At 30.3% G+C, this 22203-nt stretch overlaps 1 protein-coding gene across 3 annotated transcripts in view; it reads left to right on the top strand.

Annotated features, from left to right (window-relative positions):
* Nucleotides 1-2936: 2936 nt before the first annotated feature.
* LOC136080850 (uncharacterized) overlaps nucleotides 2937-22203 on the top strand; it is a 22648-nt gene continuing 3381 nt past the window's right edge. Inside the window, exons 1-3 of one of the 3 annotated variants that reach the window (XM_065798159.1) lie at nucleotides 2937-3022; nucleotides 3553-3589; nucleotides 14428-14507. In XM_065798159.1, the coding sequence (XP_065654231.1) occupies nucleotides 14459-14507 (49 nt within the window). In that variant the 5' untranslated portion in view covers nucleotides 2937-3022; nucleotides 3553-3589; nucleotides 14428-14458. Of the gene's footprint in view, nucleotides 3023-3447; nucleotides 3590-14427; nucleotides 15760-16032; nucleotides 16159-22203 lie in introns of those variants that run through there. The other 2 variants (XM_065798160.1, XM_065798161.1) reach the window with 2 other exon arrangements.

The following is a 22203-nucleotide window of genomic DNA, read 5'->3' as shown; positions in this document are numbered from 1 at the left end:
CAATGATAATAAAGCAAAATATTAATATTGATCGAATATTTTATTTTCATTTTTTATCCCATATCATTTTTTACAATAAAAATATGTGGTAGTAATGGATTCACATTTTATAAATGAGGGTTGGATAAAAACTAATAGATGTAGTTTTTATTTAACTTGGGAAACAAGCCTAAATATTTTAAATTTTCATTCAAAATTTAAATTTAACTTATTAGGTCCGGGAGCCAGAACCGAGCCGGGAGCCGGACATTTCTTTGGAGCCGGAGCCGGAGTCGAGCCGTGAAAAAAACTTGCGGCTCCACAAGCCTGGCTAGAACTGTTTAATTTTAATACGAGTAAACATTAATAATATTGAAGATTTTTTATTAAAAACACAGAAGATTATCATTTAAAACATGGAACATTAACATAAACACATTAACATAAACACATTCACATTCCTCGCATAATTTTTGAGTCGATAATGCGTGTTTTTGTTCGAGCGTAAGTCTCAGGATTTTATTTATGATTTTATATATATGTATATATTTTTTGTATATTCTTTTTATTTCTTTTTCCTCTTATTCTCTTTTTTCTAACATATTTCTTTCTCTATTATTGCTTCATCTAATTAGCTTATTAATTATTTTCTACTTTCATCGCTCATCATTAATATCTTACTCTATTCTAAGATTTTCATTAAAATTGTTTTTAAACTTTTTCTTTAACGGATTCCAGTTGTTTTTTGTCGCTAAATTTCATTTTATTTCTTTTATATTTTCCTTTTATAACTTTTTTTTTAATTACTTTTTTTGTTTTATTTTAGTTCTGAATAGAGACAAGTTAACACTCAATCCGATCATATATTGTTGAATAATCATGTATTGCATGTATAGTGACCATAATACCATCTTGGTTAATTTATTTTTTATTGTCAAAAAGGCAAAGCGATGTCTTGACTTTTATTAACCAATTTGGTGGCCATAACTGTTTATTCGGACCTGCAAAATTAAGCAGCAAAATAATATAAAAAATTTAAAATCTTACTTTATTTAACATCTCTGAAAATAGTTATTATAAAAAACTTCGAAAAAATTAATTTTTTTGAAGTTTAAACCAAACTCAATTTTCAATAGAACCTAATGCAACAATCTGTTCATAAAATGATTTTGCTTCTTTTTATGAACACCCTATTGGATTCTTTTTGATTTACAAACTGCATGTACGAGTCATGCTTGAAGGCCTTCTCTATAACAATTTTGCTGACTACATTAGATCTCTTCTAATTTTCTCCACAAGATTTAAGTATACCGTATATTTTTGGTCTTAATCCGACAAATTCAAAGATAAAGCGCCCATTACAATCATCTTTTAATATGCCAACAACCGCTTTATTACTCTCTTTTATGCATGGATGATTTTTGGGGTGCTCACTAAAGTTGTACAACTCTGAGCTTTCATGCATGCTTTTATCGATTAAATTCAGTCTTGATCTCAAAAATAGAAGGTCAGTGTCGATGTATAGCGATTGCGCTTCCAACCGATTTAGCCTTGATTCGATTGTACCAGTAATTATAAATTAGATGCTATGAGTTATCAAGCACTGTTTACCCGACGGAAATGGTTCTACTCAACTTTAGCTTTAAATAAAGTCAATGAGTACACATTTCCCTAGATTCTTCATAGTCTTACTGAAATTCGATTTATGCATGAGCTTGAATTGTTTGCTTTCATAAGCGTTTTAAAACCATTGAGGTGGAAACACGTAGTCCTTTTTTTAAAAAGACGTACACTTTGATATCATGTAGGAGCTTGAGAATAATTATGTCTTTTTTAGTAAAGTGATTTTAGTGAGCTGAGTCAAGACTATAATGTTCGATTAATGTTTTTTTGATTTTTGAATACGTCAGTTAATAGCAAAACATTAGTCTTAATATAATATTTGTAGTTACGGAAGCCACCAAAGTTATCACAACCTTTATTATTTTATGTCGTTTTTTGTTCAGCTTTGAGTAAAATGGATCTTTAGGCGGAAGTTGTTTTTTATTGCAGCGGTCAGAACTGTCGACATGTTCATACATGTGGATACCCTCGCTTTGCTGTAGTATAACCTCAGGATCAGTTGATCTTTTTGTGTTTATGACAAAGTCTTCCTTTAAAAGGTTTAACAAATCACTGACAAGCTTTCATCAATTGTAAACTATTTATAAACTGCAGCTTACCTACGCGGAAAGTCATATACATTTCCGCTGCGTAAGAAACACAGCTTAATTTTCGGTCTTCCATGAATTTACCATGAGCTTGCATAATAAGATGGTCATCGCACCTTTTGAGGTGTACTTTTTTCTGTTTTTTTCCAGATGAAGTAGAAGGTTGCTGACGCTCAAATTTCTAAACATCACTGGAATGATGTCCGCAAAGATTAACTCTCAGAGATAGTTACTGTACTTGATTGTACGGTCAACATAATTTTATAATCTTTTAAGTATCTTGCAGAGATAATGGCCCATGAAGCATTTGCTGTCATTATCATTCTTAACGTTAATGACAGATTGCTTTGAGATGCAGCTAGGTGTTTTAATGAAGCTTTTTACACGGAGCTTTGTTGAGTATTTTCATTTCTAGTAACGGAGAGCTGGCGGTGACTAGTTTTAGATGCTTCAATTAGCGTCAAAGTTTAGTGCATAAATCATTAAATAAAGCTCTATGGCCTGAGTTGAGTAAGCCAATCGACACCTAGTTGCAAAAAAACTAGGTTGCGTCAAGTTCCTGTTTTACATCAACTTCTTTTATATCTCAATTGAAATGTTTTAATTATTTAATTCATTACTAGACCTTTCATCTAATTAAATAAGTAGAGTTAGATCACTATGACTGCTTATCAGTTGTCTTGTATATGTCTAACTACGTCATATATAAGACTATTAAACTATGTCATGAAAACGTATTATAGTTATAAATATTGTTGTAAAAAATTATGCAAGTAAAAAAGTGATTGTAATATTCGTTCGATGGAATATAACATAGCGGAATACTTTATCAGGTGGTTTTAAAGCTTTTGAATTCCATTAAAGTAATGAATTTTGATTGAACTTTAATAAAATTTAAAAAAAAAATAAAAAAAAAAGTATTATAATGCTAGATAATTCTATAATACTATAATACAAATACTATAATACTACACTATAAATACTATAATATAAATACTATAATATTAAAAATCGTTAAAATGACGTAAATAAAATGGTAAATATTTAAAGAAATATGATCATAAAGTTTTAATGCAAGTATTGTATGATTACTTTTTATTTCGCCAATTCTATAGCATTACAAAGTTCATTAAGTAAAATAAAAAATAAAAACATGAAAATAAACACCTTACACGTTTCAACGATGAAATGCTTTTTTAAGTAGACTTAAATATAAATTATTAATCAATCACACGATAACAAGTTAACTAAATAATGAAAATTAAAATTTTTTATTTCGTTATTTTTTTGTTTTGAGAACTTTCATAAAGATAAAAACTTTTTCTTTCATATTTTCTTTATTTTTTTTATTATTATTTTATAGGCTTAAATACAGAAAAAGAACGTTTTTGCGATAAGAGGTATGTCGGATTTTAATTTCTTCAATAATTATTTAAGTTTTAACTTTATTTTATTAATTTTGACTAATACCAAATAACTTTTAACACTATACCTATCTATCTATCTATCTATCTATCTATCTATCAATCTATATATATATATATATATATATATATATATATATATATATATATATATATATATATATATATATATATATATATATATATATATATATATATACACACACATATGCGTATAAACACAATTTTCTAATCTTTTTTATAACTTTTTTAGGTTAAAAAGGCTATAAAAAAGAGTGTGTGTGTCTATATATATATATATATATATATATATATATATATATATATATATATATATATATATATATATATATATATGGTTTCAGCATATATTATATATATATATATAAGGTTTCATTATAAATATATATGGTTTCATATATATAATATATATTTATATATTATATATTATATATATATATATATATATATATATATATATATATATATATATATATATATATATATATATATATATATATATATATATATATAGTTTCAGCCAATCGTTATCGCAATAATTTAGATCTTCCTATATTTATAAACGATGATGTACTCGATGAGTCATGAGTCAAACGGTGAAGTAATCGATGAGTCATCTACTCTTCATCTTCTAGGATTAACTCTTACTTCCAATCTTTCTTGGAAACCATATATCAAATCAGTCGCAAAATTAGCATCTGCTAATGTTGCATCTCTTTATCGAGCTCGTCACTTTTTTACTTTGGATTCTATCCTCTACCTCTATAAATCTCAAATCCGGCCTTGTATGGAATACTGTTGCCATATCTGGGGCCGTTCTTCTAATGATGCCATTTTTCTTTTAGACAGGGTGTAAAAGCGCATTGTAAACATAGTTGGACCTACTCTTGCAGCCAATCTCCAACCATTATCACATCGTCGTAATGTTGCTTCTCTTTCTCTTTTCTAGAAATACTATAATGGGCACTGTTCTAAAGAGCTAGCGTCTCTTGTGCCTTCTACTAAAAATCATTCTCGTGTTACTCGCCATTCAATTAGGTCTCATCCTTTTTCTGTGACTGTTCCTAAGTGCTCCAAAAACGCTTATTCGTCTAGTTTTTTTCCTCGAACATCAGCTCTTTAAAATTCGCTTCCTTAATCTTGTTTTCCAGATTCATATAATTTGCAATCCTTTAAATTGTCCGTCAATCGTTATCTCTACAATCTTCATCTTTTCTCTTTCAGTAACTTCCAACTTTAATTAGTGGCTGGTTGCAGCCTTATTGGAAGCAAAGATGTTTAATATATATATATATATATATATATATATATATATATATATATATATATATATATATATATATATATATATATATATATATATATATAACCTATTTCATTAGTTTGATTCCTGTTTCATTTAAATCTAATATTTTGTTTTTATTTGTTTGATATAATTTTATTTATTGAAAGTTGTAACCTACATAATATTTATATTTAAATTATTCCTTTTTTTCTTTCTATTTTTCCATTTAGGTTAAAATTAAAATATTTACAGTATTAGGCATCATATAATTTTTAATTATTTAAAATTTAAGTAACATTTAAAATGACACTTTTCTCAAAGGCAGGTAATATTTTTGATGAAAAAAGACTTAGTTTGTTCCCCAAAGCTATATAGCAATTTATTTTGTACTAAAATATTCCTAAACTTCTAGATATCCTGACATAATTCATTACTGCGAACAAAATTACAATGTGTTAGTTAAGAACGTTGTATTTTTTACCTAGATTTACCTATAGTTCTTCATTGCCCTGTAAGACAATGATTTTTTAAATTAATTTACACAGTCCGTGTTAAATGTCTTGAAAAAAAAGTTAAAAATAAATTCCAGCCTGAAATATTGTAATTCCTACCGGAACGGAATTCCGGTACATCCTTATTTTCAACTTACATAGTGGGCATGTGTTGTCCGGGGGACCTCTTACGGACGTCTGGACGTACGTGAGACGTAAGTCTCCCGGACGACCCACGCGTGCCTACTTAGTATATACACTATACTCACTACTGATAGACTCATTATATACATTAAACTTTATGTACTAAGTATATGCACTATACCGCGTGCCTACTGAGTATATACAGCTCGTTTAAATCAGCAAATATCTTTTTCATGTTTTGTTTAGAAATTTTGTTTAGATTTTAAAATTTAGAATTTAATAAAGAAATAACTCTTAATATATAATAATAATATATAATAATTAGTAATATTAATATAAAATAATATTATATCTAAATATAATAATTGATAATAATATTATATAATAAAGTTATAACTAAAATTATTCATGGAATTTTTTTTTTAAAACATTTCCACTTCCAACAAGGCTGAAAGCAACCATTAATAGATTTGGAAGTTACTAAAAGAGAAAAGATGAAGTTTATAAAGCAAGATAACGATTAACGGACGACTTAAAAGATTGCAAATTATATGAATCAGAAAATAAGATCAAGGAAGCGAATTCTAAAAAAATGATGTTCAAAGAAAAAAACTAAACAAGTAAGAATTTTTGAAGTACTTAAGAACAGTCAAAGTAAAAGGAGAGACTATCGAGAGGAGATTGAATAACAAGTAATACGAAAATGAATTTTAGTAGATGGCACAAGAAAAGCTAGCTTTTTAGAGCAGCACCCCTTTATAGCATTTATAGAAAAGAGAAAGAGAAGCAACGTTACGACAATGTGACAATTGTTAAAGTTTGACATCAAGAGCAGCTTTAAGAGCAGGTTAACTATGTTTACCTAAATAAGTTCTTGTACTTTGTCTAAAAAAGAAAGGGCATCATTCGAAAATCTGCTGCAAATAATCAACAACAGTAATTTACACAAGAACATCTTTGAGATTTATAGAGATAAAGAACTGAATCAGGAGTAAAAAAGTGGCAAACACGAAAAAGAGATGTAACCTCAGCAGATGCTAGTTTTGCAATGGATTTGATACATGTTTTTTTTTTGTTTCTTTGTTTTTCAATATTATTCGTCTTTTTCATAAAAAGTTACTCATAATATTTTTTAGTAAAGATGTGACGGGAGCAGGCAGAAAACAAAATCTCATTATCTGGCTCCGTTATTTACACATTTAACAAATAATATATAGGAAAATCTATATACTTGCAATAACGATTAGCTAAAAAAAAGTTAATTTTTATCTGAGTTAAAGTTCACCAGCCACTAAGAGCTCCATGCTGAAGTAGAAGTGAGATTATTTTCAAACTTAAATGCCCCCTCCAAGCAATCAGAGAGTGTTGGCTTGTAATCAAGAGAAGAATAAATGGTAGTATCATTAGCGATCGATACTACCTAAGATGTGAGAATTTCTGGGAGATTGTTTATGTAAAATTTAAAAAAGTATAGGGCAAATGCTGGAACCTTGAGGAACCCCTGAAGTTACAGGAAATAAAGAAGAATGCAGTCCTTCGAGAAAAACTTTTATAGTATGGTTGGTAAGGAATGACTCAATAGTCTTAAAGATGTTACCTGATATACAGTAAGAAGAGAGCTTATGGTTAAGACCAGCATGTCGAAATGTCGAGAACAATAGCCTTAAGCTCACCGCATCTATCTAATGCACGATAAAACATATGGGTTATTATCTTTAACAAATCAGCAGTTGAACTAAGAGATCGAAAAAAGTATTGATGATCAGAATGTAAGTTATTAGATTCAAGATGAAAAATATACATATTTGTTAATTAAAGACTCAAAAACCTTGCTTAAGATAGGAAGAAGACTAATGGGACGGTAGTTAGACAAGTCAGATCACACTCCAGAACTTTTAAAAATAGGGATAATAGATGTTCTTTTCCGGCAGGATAAAAAACAAGACTCTATTAAGCACATGTTAAATAGTTTTGAAAGTATGGATGACAGTTTTGGAGAATACTTTTGTAAGACTATAACAAGTTTGTTGTCCATCCCACAAGCTGTCTCACAAGAGTCTCACAAGAAGGAAATCACTTTAGATACAGAAGCTGGAGTGATGCAAATGTCAAGCAATGGATCAACATGTTTGTTAGCTATATCAGGTAGGATGTGATTAGTGGAATCAAGAGATGAAATTGATAAAAAGCTCTTAGCAAAAAATTCAGCTATGGGATGAATAAAATTAATGCGAAAAGTAATCATTTATTTCGCAGCTTTGATCATAAAAATATATTTTCTCGCTAAACTTTGCTATAAGAATGGCATGTGGTTTTGATAGTGGGGACAAACTTTCTGTTTGTCTCCACTATCAAACTTTACTTTTGTCACACCGCATGCAACATCTTGCAATAAATCACTCATAAAAACAAAGACCAAGGAATGCTTCTCTTTTTCATTAACAACCTCTTGAAATAAACCGGAGATAAAGTTGTCTGACTGTTTGGGAGCAACTGTTTCGGCAAGTTTTTTTTGTATCAGTATTTAAATTTTGTTGATACTTTTACTTTAGGTATTTCTGAGTACCTTTGACAAACATACACTCTGGTATTTTATGTACTTAAATTGTACTTAGCTTAAATCTAAATATTGAGATCACCCTGGATTCATTTACAAAGATCTTTTCAGGTCTTGATTAAGTTTATTAAGAACTCGATCTGATTGGTTCTTAATGGTTCTGGTTGATTAGGAGTGCACTTTTTGTAGTTTTTTACCTCATTTAAATGGGAATAGCGCAAAACAGTGCCGATGCACAAAAGTGAGTGCACAAAACATGACGATGAAGAAGCTGATGAGAAGATTTACATTGTTCACGGTAAAAATTGATTTCAAAATTGATATGCTGTACGTGAAGTTTTTTCTTAATGTTTTTTTTAATTGTTCACAACTCATACCATTTTTGAACCCGTGGTAGGCACATATAAACTTTTTTTTTATAAACTATATTTAACTTCTCCTAATCGTTTTTTTGAATTAGTTTGATTTTATTTCTTTCATATTTTTGACATGCAATTTAAATTGAGAGTCTTCAAAGTGCTATGAAACATATCTACCGAATTGTTCAATGCTAAATAACCCATCAGTTACATCCTGACACCGCCATAATGGATTGTAACCATCTTGTTTATTAAATTCTTTATAATTCATTAAAAGTAAATGAAATATAAGTTCTTTCTAAAAGGTACTTTTTAAAATGGTCGTAAGATAAAACATATTAAAAAAAAGTTCTTAATTCTTTCTTACCAATCATGAAAAATGTGTTAATACCCGAAATAAACTGAAATGTGTGTATTTTCTTTTTTATTCCTCTAGAATATTAAATTTAGGAAATTAATTTAATAACTAATTTCCTTAATAGCATATATTATATAATACAATGTAAATACTATTCTTTCAATCAAAAATAATTTAATTATCCTTAATCATTATCCTTAGAAATTGCATAAAGTTTGTGTTTTTTATAATATTTTATAAATTTAAAAAAAATGCTTTTTCCGAGGAGAAAGTTAAGATCATGATTTTATTTTTGTAAATATACGTTAATAAATGTGTTTCAAGTTGTACTTTTCACAAATCTTTCGGCTTAAGTATTTATAATGGTTTTGAGCAGGAACAATATTTTCAAAAACGTATTTTTCACAGCTGAATTATTGCGATGGTAATGTGACCACGGGCAAATTTATTGTTCAAACGGAAGATTAAACACACAGCTATCGATAAATGTAAATGTAAGGTCCGTGTACTGTCCGTACGGGCAGTCAAATTTCGTCTTTTAATATAATTTTTGTATTTTTAGACTATAATCTCTAAACATCAGATAATTTTTGATTTTTCATTTTCTCAGTAAAACTTGTGACCAGCTATATCAAGAAATATAACAAAACAAATTGAAACTAATAATATTTCACTTATTGCTTCTTATATTACGAAACAAAGTAAAATATGAAAATTGACAAAAGTTCTTCCGATTTTTAAAAAACCGCAAAGGCCCAACCACAAATATTAAAATAAAAATTTTGTATTGAGGAATTGCAATCACTCGGTATAATAACAGAAACCATGCTAAAATTTGCTGGCGTAATGTAACGTGGTCAGATCATGTGAAGTATCTGGAAGGTGAAATCTCTCGAGCAAAACCTCCAAATCCATCTTTTTTAAAACTTTTATATTTCTCCTTCATTTGTTGTTACCTTAATTACGCTAACATTGCTCAGTGCAGTACTAATAGAAATAAATTGAAAAAAATTTTAATATGCAAGAACGCGCAATCAGAGTTATATCCAATATAAACTGTTTTACACATATTAAGCTTACTGGAATTGGATAAATTGCAAATAATTAAACATAAAACAATAACAACGTTTAATGAATTTATGGCAATATTGATGCAGGTATAATTGATGAATGATATACTGTAAAACTAATTCTGATATTATGCGAAATAATTTTGATTATTCAATTATAAATGAAAATACACTGATATACATCAGTGTATAATAACAGAATATACACTGATATACACTAGTTAATATTCTTTCTAATAAGGAAAAGATTAATTTAAGTTTAAAATGTTTTTAATTTTTTTGTTTTTGTTTTTATCGTTGTTTTTTCTTTTTATTTTGTTTCTCTATTGTTAATTGAAATTTTCTTTAATAAATAAATATATGAATTCTTCATTATATATTAAAGATATTTTAATGTTTATTTTAACTTCACATTCTAAACTCTAAATTTTTAACCTTTCCTAAAACAAAGGTACTACTTTATATAACGTACAAAGCTTTTTATTCTTTATATTTACAAAGTTTACAAGACGCTTAATGACGTAGTTTTCTTACTATTTTTATTATTTTTATTATTTTTATTAAATAAATGTTTTAATTTCTGTTTTTAATGTTGGATTTTATTTCAGAATATTACCTTTGGTTACAATTTTAATATACCTTTGCTAAAGAGTCGTCCATAAATTACGTCCATAAAGGGGGTATTGGAAAGTGTCACCAAATATCAAATGGGGGAGGGGGTGGCTTGCTACAGTGTGACGTGATAAATAACTTTTTAAATTAAATTTTTTATCACTGCGTAATTTTTTAAAATTGCAAACTCCGAGATAATTATACACAATACGAAAATTTTTAAGAAAAATGCTATGCAACGACTTCACAAGTAGCTAGCGTTTATTGTTTAACGGAGCGTAACAAATGAAAATAAAAAATTCAAATTAGTTTCTTTATAAGTTACTTGAAAGTAATCGCAGACATAAAAAGAAATTTTGATTCTACAAACATAAAAAAACCAGATAGTGGGCGATTATTTAAAAGCAATTTATGTTACTGTTAAAAACCCAATTTTATTTTTTAACGAATATTTGTATAAATATACTAAAAATTTTAGTATTAATAGTTGTTTAAATTTTGATCTTTAAACATAAATATAATTCTTGATTGTCATCTGATCTATAAATATTTTTGTTTTACAGCACTTTAATTTTTAATGTTATTGTTATAATTACTTTTAATGTTTGTGTCACTCTATTATAATGAATTTGTCGAACTACTTTAGTTACCTTATCATTTTTATTATATATTAAGCTATTTAGTTACTATGATATAACATTTTAGTAATAGTAGTACTATCATTAATGCTATTATTAAAATTATCTTTACTATATACTAATTTATCGTAATGATTGTAAGGAAAATTAATTTTTTGTTGTTAATGTTGTTATACATTAAAAATGTCTAGTGAAAAAGAAAAACTTTACAAATCTATTTATGAATGATATTTAAAAGCATTTGCAAACAAACAGAAGCAAAAGTCTAAAGAAGAAACAAATAAAATCTGGTCTAAGATTAAAACAAAGAGCAAAACATTATCCGAATTAAATGTAGAAGTTGAAAAAAATTAAAAGAGCTAAAACAAATCGAACTCCGATATAAAGTTGGTATTTTATCTCACTGGACAAAATTACCGAACCAAGTATCAAATGCACCAAAAAAGCGTGTGGTTGAATCTAAAATCAGTTTTGATGGCGTAACTGATGCGACCCCATCAATTTCAACAAGGGAAGAGTGTGAAAAAAAACCCCCTCCAATTTCTCAAAAGTTTTAACAAAACAAGCCCCGAAACAAGATCAGTTAAAAGATGAAATTTTTATTTTACAAAAAGATATTGCATATCTCACTAAAATAAAATATTGCAACTTGTTGTCAAAAGAAGACTACCAAATACTAGGGCAAAAGCAAAAACTTTGGGTAGAAAAAAACCGAGATCTTGTACTTCGTCAAAAAGCCACTGAACGCCAGACAGCAACCAGACTAAAAAAAGCTATAGAAGCATTAGTTCCAGATATTAGAAAAAGGGTGTGTGGAATTAAAAATTCAGTATCAAAAGGTCGACCGCTAGCCTGTGATCAGGTCAGTTTAATAAAAGCACTAGTAGATATTGCCATGAAAGGGTCTGCTTCTGATGGTAGGAGAAGAACTGAAATGGTTCGAAATGTAAAAACATTAAATGACTTGGTTGAATAATTGAAAAATCATGGTTACAATCTCTCGAGATCAGGAGTTTACTTAAGATTACTTCCAAGCAGATCATTGAGAACAGAAGGAAAAAGATATGTTAAAACTGCACCTATCCGGTTAATAAGAGCACAAAATTCTGAGCAAAAATATCATGCAGACACAAAATTTGCCAAATCATCCCTTGAAGAACTTGCGGCAGTTTTGGGTCCTAAAGAAGTGATGTTTCACTCCCATAATGATAAAACCAGGGTGCCAATTGGATTGACAGCTGCAAGCAAACAAGCACCAATGATGATGCATATGGAGTAGAAGGTAACTTAAGCTGATCATAATTTTGTAATTGCTCCTCAACACAAACTTATTCCTTCAGTAATTGCAGCCATAAAAATTAAAAAAGAATGCATGGAAAAACAAGCAGTCGCATACTCTGGCGCAACATACATAGCAATCAGATGTACAAAACATGATTCATCAACAGCACTTAGTCACTTAGAAGACATGAACAGAATAGACCATCTTCCTGCATTTAAAAGCAGCTTATTTACTGAAAATGGAGTTAGCAAACCAGTCATGATTATAACTGCTGATGGTGGGCCAGATGAAAATCAAAGATATGAAAAAACAATTCATTGTGCTAAGGCTTATTTCAAAGAGCATGACCTTGACGGAATGTTTGTGGCAACTAATGCCCCTGGCAGAAGTGCCTTTAACAGGGTAGAGAGAAGAATGACTACGCTAAGCCATGACCGAGCAGGAATTATGATTCCATATGATCATTTTGGAAGCCATCTTAATTTAATAGGAGAAACAACAGACAAAGTTATGGAGAAGGCAAACTTTGCCAAAGCAGGTGAAGTTCTTGCACAAATTTGGTCTAGCACAGTCATTGATGGATTTGAAACTAAAGCCGAGTACATAAAACCAAACAATGAAAAATGTGTACAGTTAAAACATTTCGGAGCAGAGTGGGATGCTAAACATGTCAGAGAAAGTCAATACTTCCTTCAAGTTGTAAAATGTAGTGATCAAAAATGCTGTGGTCATTGTCGCAGCTCACTGCTTCATCTTTTTCCAACTGGTTTTCTTCCACCACCAATTTCTTTGTTCCAAGGAGAAGATGGTCTTGAATGCAATAATACAAAGAACAACTTTGTATCTCTCTTTTTAAACTTATCACTTTACAAAACAATTTTGCAAAGAGATAATCCCAATGGATTGCCATACGACTACTCATGTCCATGCATTCAAAATTCCTTACGAAAAAGAATTTATACCAATTGCAGTTTATATTTTGCAACAGTCAAGTCAATGAAACAACACAAAACAGTTTGCTCAAGTATTGGATATTCGAATAAGATTCAAAAAATTAGACCTCAACACCTAGTTGCTCAACGTCTATCTGAACTCATGTGTGTCTTTTTAAGTTCGAACAAATAAACAATTGAGTGGTATGATCAAGACGATGTTGATACCTCTGACCTCAACTGGCCTTCAAAAATTATTTAAAAACATGGAACTCCAATACTTGAAGGAAAAGAACAAAGTCCGATTTGGGAACAAATTTAGCTTTTAGAAAGATATAAATCAATTGTATTTTTTTATAAAAATAAACTATTACAATTAAATCGATGTATACAAAAACTTTCTAAGTCATTAAAACAATTTTTAAGTCAGACAACTTTAACTATGTATAACACATATATATTTCACAAATTTTGATATATATTTCAACAAATCCAATATTTAAAGATGTCAAAAAGCACCCAGATTTTTTTTTGAATTCATTAAAGTAATAATTTTGGATTTAATAAGTTTTTCTCGTTCCCCGAAAAAATAGTTTTTATGACTTAGGACGTTTTTGTATACATCGAATCAATTAAAATATTCACTTATAAAAATTTCTTCAAAATGCCACAAAATATCACATGGGGGAGGGGGGTGTTAGAAAAACGACAATAAAAGTATCACGTATTATTTGAACAGCCCCTAATAACTAAATTCTTTTTTTAGGAGGGGAGGGCTGTATAGAGGTGGGGGGGGGGGAAGGGGGAAATGTAAGAAAAACTTATAAAAGTCTCTACATCTTTCAATATACTTAAACAATATAATTTTCAGTTTTATTATTTTTTCAAGTGATACAATTTTCAGCATGTTTAGTATATCTATAACTGAAATTAATTGAACAAAAACAATAATAAATATTTACGTAAAAAAAAAAAGTTATGTTGAGCTCAACATTTAACTTTATTTTAGTCATGAAAATAAAAAGTTCATTTAAAAAATAACAATGTTAATTTAACTGTTAATAGGTATCGTTTGCCATCATCATAAACAAACTTCATGGTGAAAAAAATGCTATTCGCTTTTTTAATTTTTATAAAATTTCAAGGTAAAATATTTGTAAATAAATAGTATTTATTATAATGAACTATAAAATTATTATTATTATTTTTTTCTTTGTTAGATTGTTTTGAAAAATATTTTGAACTCTTCGTCAAAAAGATTTCACTTAAATAAAATGAAAAAAATATGTTAAAAAATGCAGCTTTTTGTAATTTTGAAATTGCTGTTCGTTTAAAAGACATCCTTCTCAAGCTAATCTATCTCAATTTTTATTTAGTTGAGGTTATGGAAAAACTTCATTAAAAAATTCAATAGCATATATTGATTCATTATGATAAACTAGCTGACATCTATTTTTTATGTACATTTGAATCCCGTTAAATCGGACCCTGAATAAGTCGGACTTTTACTAAGTCGGACGGAATTTCAATTCCCTTTGAACATTCCCTATCAACTTAATGTAAAATCATCTGCTTAAATTATACCCTGGTTAAGTCGGACCATTTGCTAACTCGTACTGTTTTTGAGGTCCCTTTGGCAAAAAACTTCGCTTTCCTAGGACTTTTATTTTAAATTGCATGTAATAACAAAACCTCCAATACTTCAATAAAATTTTAATACTTTAAACGCTTGAAAATAAAATACTTTTGCATCAAATATAATTAAACATAGCTAAACATTTTTACGTAGATCTTTCGATTAAGTTAAGCTTCGATTAAATTCTATTTGTTAAAAACTATTACATTAAAAATTTAAAAATATTAATTAAAATTCAAAACTTAGAACTTTCGAAAATTAATTACCTTTGCGTCAAACATAATTTAACGAACTAAACATTTTCACTGATATCTTCGATTCGTTTATACTTCGATCATTTTTTGTTTACTAAAAATGTTGAAGATTGCTAAAAGAAAGCTACCAAGTAGAACTATAACAGAAAAATACAAAATACTAAAAGAACTTGAGAATCATCTGTATCTATATTAAAGGCATATGGTATTTCAAAGCAAACATTGTCTTGATGGTTAAAAGAAAAAAAAACAATATATTCAGAAGTCGAAAAAAACAAAAACTCTGCGAAAAGAGGGCTGATGCGTGTCTCCCTAAATGAGGATTTGGATAAAGGATGTTATATGTGGCTTTTAAACACCCGACACCAAAACATTCCTGTGTCTGGAACCATTTTCAAAGTCAAAGTTTTGCATTTTGCAAACAAACTTGGTTGTGTCAACTTTCAAGCATCCGTTAAATGGTTAGATAGACGGAAAAAAAAAATGTATCGTTTAAAACAATATCAGGTATTTTATCATTTTATCATTTTATTTTTTCATTGATATTTACCTTTTTTTTAGTCATTTGTCTAAAAAAATGTTATTAAGCATGGAACTCTCAATTCTATTTTATCGCTCATAAATCAATAAATTATCAATCCAATTCTTTTGTTTTAATCTGTTTAAAGTCATTACCACGATTTGGCTTATTACCACGCACTGCATAAAAAGCAAATAAAGTCCTAAATTATAGCTGATAAAATTTGTGCTGATTTCAAAGTTGCTTTTCTAATTTTTCAGAGGTGAAAGTCAAGATGTTACTAATAAAACGACCACTCCTTGGAGGAAACAACTTTACCAACAATATTGTTTTGTTAAAACATCGTTTGCAGCCGATGGATCAAGGAGTCAGTCGATCGTTGAAGTGTAAGTACCGAATTAATATAATTAACAAAATCATAAATGCTATTGATAACCGAAAACAAATTTTTTTTTTAAACGTCTTCGCTTCCAACAAGGCTGCAACCAGCCACTAATTAAAGTTAGAAGTTACTAAAAGAGAAAATATGAAGGTTGTATAGCAAGATAACGATTAACATACGAATTAAAAGATTGCAAATTATATAATCAGGAAGGCAAGATGAAGGAAGCGAATTCCAAAGAACTGATGTTCGAGAAAAAAAACTTGACGAATAAGCGTTTTTGGAGCACTTAGGAACAGTCACAGAAAAAGGATGAAACTTAATTGAATGACGAGTAACACGAGAATGATTTTTAGTAGATGGCACAAGAGACGCTAGCTCTTTAGAGCAGTGCCCATTATAGTATTTCTAGAAAAGAGAAAGAGAAGCAACATTACGACGATGTGATAATGGTTGGAGGTTGGCTGCAAGAGCAGGTCCAACTATGTTTACAATGCGTTTTTGCACCTTGTCTAAAAGAGAAAGGCCATCATTAGAAGATCCGCCCCAGATATGGCAACAGTATTCCATACAAGGCCGGATTTGAGATTTATAGAGACAGAGAATAAAATCCGAAGTAAGAAAGTAACGAGCTCGATAAAGAGATGCAACCTTAGCAGATGCTAATTTTGCAAATGATTTGATATATGGTTTCCAAGAAAGATTGGAAGTGAGAGTTAATCCTAGAAGAAAAAGAGTAGGTGACTCATCGAGTACATCACCGTTCATAAATATAGGAAGATCTAAATTATTGCGATAACGATTGGCTGAAAAAAATTGAGTTTTATCTGAATTAAAGTTCACCAGCCACTGTGAGCCCCATGCTGTAGCAGAAGTGAGATCATTTTCAAGCTCAAATGCCCCCTCCAAGCAATCAGAGGGTGTTGGTTTCTTATCACGACAAGAATAAATGGTAGTATCATCTGCAAACAATGCCACCTTAGATGTGAGAATATCTGGAAGATCGTTAATGTAAATTAAAAAGAGTATAGGGCCAAGGATAGAACCTTGAGGAACCCCTGAAGTTACAGAATAAGAAGAAGAGTGCTGTCCATCGAGGACAACTTTTATGCTGCGATTGGAAAGGAAGGATTCAATGATCTTAAAGATGTTGCCGGATACACCATAAGAAGACAGCTTATGGAGAATACCAGCATGCCAAACTTTATCAAAAGCTTTTGAAATATCAAGAGCGATGGCCTTAACCTTTCCACCTTCATCTAAAGCACGATAAAACCTGTCAGTTATTACTGTCAGCAAATCAACTGTAGAACGAGAATGTAAGTTATTAGATTGAAGATAAGAAATTAAGTGTTTGTTAAATAAAGATTCAAAAACCTTGCTTATGATAGGAAGAAGACTTATGGGACGATAGTTACACGATCAGATCGCTCTCCAGAATTTTTGAAAATAGGAATAACAGATGCCGTTTTCCAGCAGGCTTGAAAACAAGACTCTGATAAGCACTTGTTGAATAGTTTTGAGAGTATAGATGACAGCTCCGGAGAACACTTCTGCAAGACAATAACAGGTATGTTGTCCGGGCGACAAGTTATAGTAGAGTCTAGGCAGGAAATCACTTTAGATACAGATGCTGGAGTGATATGAATGTCAAGCAATGGATCAACCTGTTTGTTGGCAATATCAGGTAGAACACAACTTGTGGAATCAAGAGATGATATTGATGAAAAGTTTTTAGCAAACAATTCGGCTTTGTCTTTAGGTGAGGTGAAAAAGTCTGAACCATAAAAGAAAGGTGGAATTATAGATTTGCCCTTATTATTGATATTATTAAAGATTCTCCAGAAGTCACGAGAGCCTAATTTTTGAGAGGAGATACGAGATTTCATGACCTGAGAATAGCGGGTTTTGGCGTTAGACAAAACCTTTTTACAATTGTTTCTAGCAGTAATAAACAGACGTCTGTTTTCTGGAGAATTGTTTTGCTGATAAATATGGAAGTAACGGTTTCGATTGGCAATCGCAGCAGCACAGTGTGACGAAAACCATGGAGGAGCGTGAGGCTTGACCTGGAATCGTCGAGAGGGAATAAAAGATTCCATGCCAGCCTGAATCCACGAAGTTAGGTAAGAAGCACATTTGTCGACAGGAAGATGAAAGATTTCTACCCAAGGGCCATCACGAAGAAAATCACGGTAAGAATCCCAGTCAACTTTACTGTAGTTGTAAGAGGTTCGATAATAGGGGGATTCAGATGATGAAGAAGAATGAGATATTAATTTTAGAGAGATCAAACTGTGATCAGAAGAACCTATAGGTGAATGTGTAGAAACTGAGCACTGACTAGGATCAGAAGCAAGACATAAGTCGAGTAGAGAAGGTAGATGATTCGGGTTGTCAGGAAAGCGAGTTGGAAAGTTGACTATTTGAGTTAAGGATTGAGAAAGGCAAAAGTTGTGGGCTTTAATGCCTGCAGAATCACCGACACTAGAGCCAAGCCATTCAGAGTGGTGAGCATTAAAGTCACCGACAACAACTATATTAGCTGATGGATAAAGAGAGAGGGCTTGGTCAATTTGATCAGAAATAATGTCAAAAAGAGTGCAGTCTTGAGATGAAGGAGAGCGATATAGAACAAAGAGAAAGTTAATAGAGTGAAGTGGTGCTAAACGAAAGCACATGAAAGAATAGTATGTGGATTCAAACCTAGTTTCACGACAAATGAGTGAATTCTTACGAATGTAAATGCCCAGGCCAAGCATGTGACTATTGGAGTCTTTACGAGTTAGAAGTAGATAACCATCAACACTAAGATCACAAGATGAGACAGCCGAACTCAAATTAGTCTCACAAAGAGCAAGTAAGTTTGGTGAACTTTGCAAGAGATAAGACTCAACAGAAAAAAAGTTACTTCGAAGACCACGAATATTAGTGAATGATAGATTTAGAGAACTTGGTGATGATGATGGTTTTTGTGTTTTATAGTTTTTGGTACTTTATTCATTTTTAAATTAGATTGAAGAACTTGACTCAAAGCATAGATAGTACTCAGAACACCGTTTAATAGCCCAAGCAATTGCCTCATTACTACTAATAAACCCTAAGCCGTAACAAAGGGCTCCAAATGTGGCCTCTGCAATGCACCAAAACACACCAAAAGTACAAACAGGGACACCATCCATGCGCAACATGGTTCTGTTAATACTTTGATATTTTTTAGCTGTTGATGGATTCAGCCTCTCTGAGAGCTACCACAGAGTTCGGGAAACCTGACTACCAGCCGGCCTCAGAACCATAAAACTGAGTTTTAGAGCTGTACCCTCATTAGGAGATAATAAAATGAGTTGCCTATTCATAAAAACAGAGACACAAGCAAAACCCACGCAATTAGTCAAGAAGATCTAGCATTCAACATCCTAAACTGGAAACAATGCATTAAAAATACATCTGCGCCAGCCTAATAGATGAAGAAGGGGTGCGAGGCTGGTCAACAGATAGAATCTGTTTACCCCTTAAGTCTTTGCCTAGGAGGCCATCTTCAAGACAGTAGCCGGGTGCATTTAACATCTCCCCAAGATGAGTATTTTTATCGAGACACCATCTCTAGCCTTTACTGAACCAAGAGTCCCAAGGCAGGGGGTGTTTTAAATCGGAGTTGGCATCTTTTAGTCTTTGCCTAAAAAGGCGTATCCTACAAGGCAGCAGGACATGAAGCAGATTGCACCGGGTTACATGTTACTAGTAGCAGGATAACCTGATCTGACTTGTAATATATATATATATATATATATATATATATATATATATATATATATATATATATATATATACAGACACACACAGACAAGCACACAAATGCCTTCAATCTCCATACTTGATGCTTTGAAAATGCTTGTTCATTCTTGGAATGAAGTTTTTGAAACCACTATTTTTAACTGCTTCTGCAAAGCAGGATTTAAGAAAGGAGTAAGAGTACCAGACAAAGACGAAGAATACTTCGATGCATTAAAAAAGTTAATTGATCAGTTACGTAAGCATGATAAGGATCTAGTCCCGGAAGATTTTACTTGCGAAGATATGTTAACAATTGATGATGACGTTTTAATAATTGGAGAAGTGATAACAGATGAAAATATTCTTCAAGATATCATTGAGGTAATTGAAGAAGAAATGTAAAAAGAAGAAGGAAACGAAAGGTCGGATGAAACGGTGAAAAAGTCAACGACGGAAAAAATTCGTAAAGCAATTGATATATTCTTATTATTTTTTCGATGTTTACTCAGAGTAGTGAAAATGGAAGAATAGCTTTGAATGCTTCAAAGCTGTTTGAAAAAGAATTGTGCGAGTCACTGAAACAAACATCAATTTCGGACTTTTTTCGTTTATAGTATATATTTTATATACAAAAGTATATATTTCACATAAGGTTATATTGTTCTATATATATGTGTACATAACTATTGTATATCGAAGAACATTCGATAAGTCTTGAAATCTAAATGTCGGACATTTTCAAAAAGTCTGACTTAACGAGAGCTTTGCTTAAGGTGGCTACCCACTATAAAAAGTTTAAAAAAAAAAAAAAATTTTTCTTTCTATTTTTCGGAAGTTTTAACCTTTATAAACAATAAAATATATAACAATGGAAGAAAAATTTATAAGTTTGCTCTAATTTTGTTCCTTAAAAAGGGTAAACATCCAAAAGTTCCTTAGCAACGGTCTTAGTGACAGTTGGAACTTTTTTTCTCCAGAACTAATATGCACTTTTTCTCCATATTTTTACTGTACCTTAACCAAGTTCTTATCTACACTGTTAAGTTATTCCCTAGCTAAATGACATTGGTCAAAAGTACTAAAATCAGACCATATTTGAATTTGTAGCTTTTTATTTTTGAATTTTTTTTTTCCAATGCCTTTTTTTCCATTTAAAGATTTTGTACCTTCTAACAAAGATATCTTTGGTTTTGTTTAATATTTTTCTTTGAAATTTTTTAGAGAGATAAAACTTAGCTAGATGAATGTGCTGAGTCAAAAATGTATATATTATGGTATCTCATTCAAATTAAAATTTGGGTCAATAGGATTGTTTTTTAGGGATTTATACTAAATTGTAAATTTCAGAGAATTGAATGAAAATATCAGTTTTTTTTTGACTCAGCACACAGTTCATATAAGAAACAAGGTTTTTGAAAAGATTCACTTAATTTGGAAAACTCTGCAACTAGTTATCCTTGTTAGAAAACATGCTATTTTTGAGTTAATTATGCGCATAATTAATAACGTAATAATAAAATTATAAATTTTTTGTATTGTTTTGTCTTATTTGATTCCAATGCAATTGAAATATTTAAATATGGGGGGATAAAAGGGTTCATTTAAAGATTTTATGTAAATAGTGGGTAGCCACCTTAATTCGGACATTCGCTAAGTCGGACAATAAATATATACCCCATCAGAGTCCGAGTTAACGGGATTCTACTGTAGCAGAAAAGGGATAAAAACATTTTTTTTTTCAATTTTTTTACACAACCAATGGTATATGAAAATCTTATAAAAATTAAAGTTATAGTTAATAAGTTTTATAGTTTTTATAACAATTTTGAAGTCGAGTACTTTTATTGCAGTTGGTAATTTTTAACATCAAAATTTTTGAGTATTATTAGAATTGATAAATTTATTCACTTATAAAGTTGTAGGGGAGAGTGGAGAGAAGTGGGAAACGTAAATTTTTTTGTAGGGTAATTGCAATATCTTTATTATTTGATGTATAAACTGAACCAAACAAGTCATTACGAATAAACTTTCTTTTTAGGCATCGATTCAATCCCCTTAGGTTTCCAGCCAGTTATAACTAAGTATATAAATTTTTGCTTTTAGAGAAACCATGGGTAAAGTGGGACAAGTGTGAGTAAAATAAATTTAAACCAACATTTTACGAAAAATTATTAAATAGAAACTGATAAAATCATAAAATCACCAAATTGACATAAAAATGTTTAAGAGCTTTCACTTATCAAAATAATTGAATGGCGACGGGAAGAAGCAGGGC

Source organism: Hydra vulgaris, chromosome 05 (assembly GCF_038396675.1).
Source record: "Hydra vulgaris chromosome 05, alternate assembly HydraT2T_AEP".
In the NCBI taxonomy this organism is placed as follows: domain Eukaryota; kingdom Metazoa; phylum Cnidaria; class Hydrozoa; order Anthoathecata; family Hydridae; genus Hydra; species Hydra vulgaris.
The sequence above is the reverse complement of the archived record's forward strand: the minus strand, read 5'-3'. Positions and strand labels throughout refer to the sequence as shown.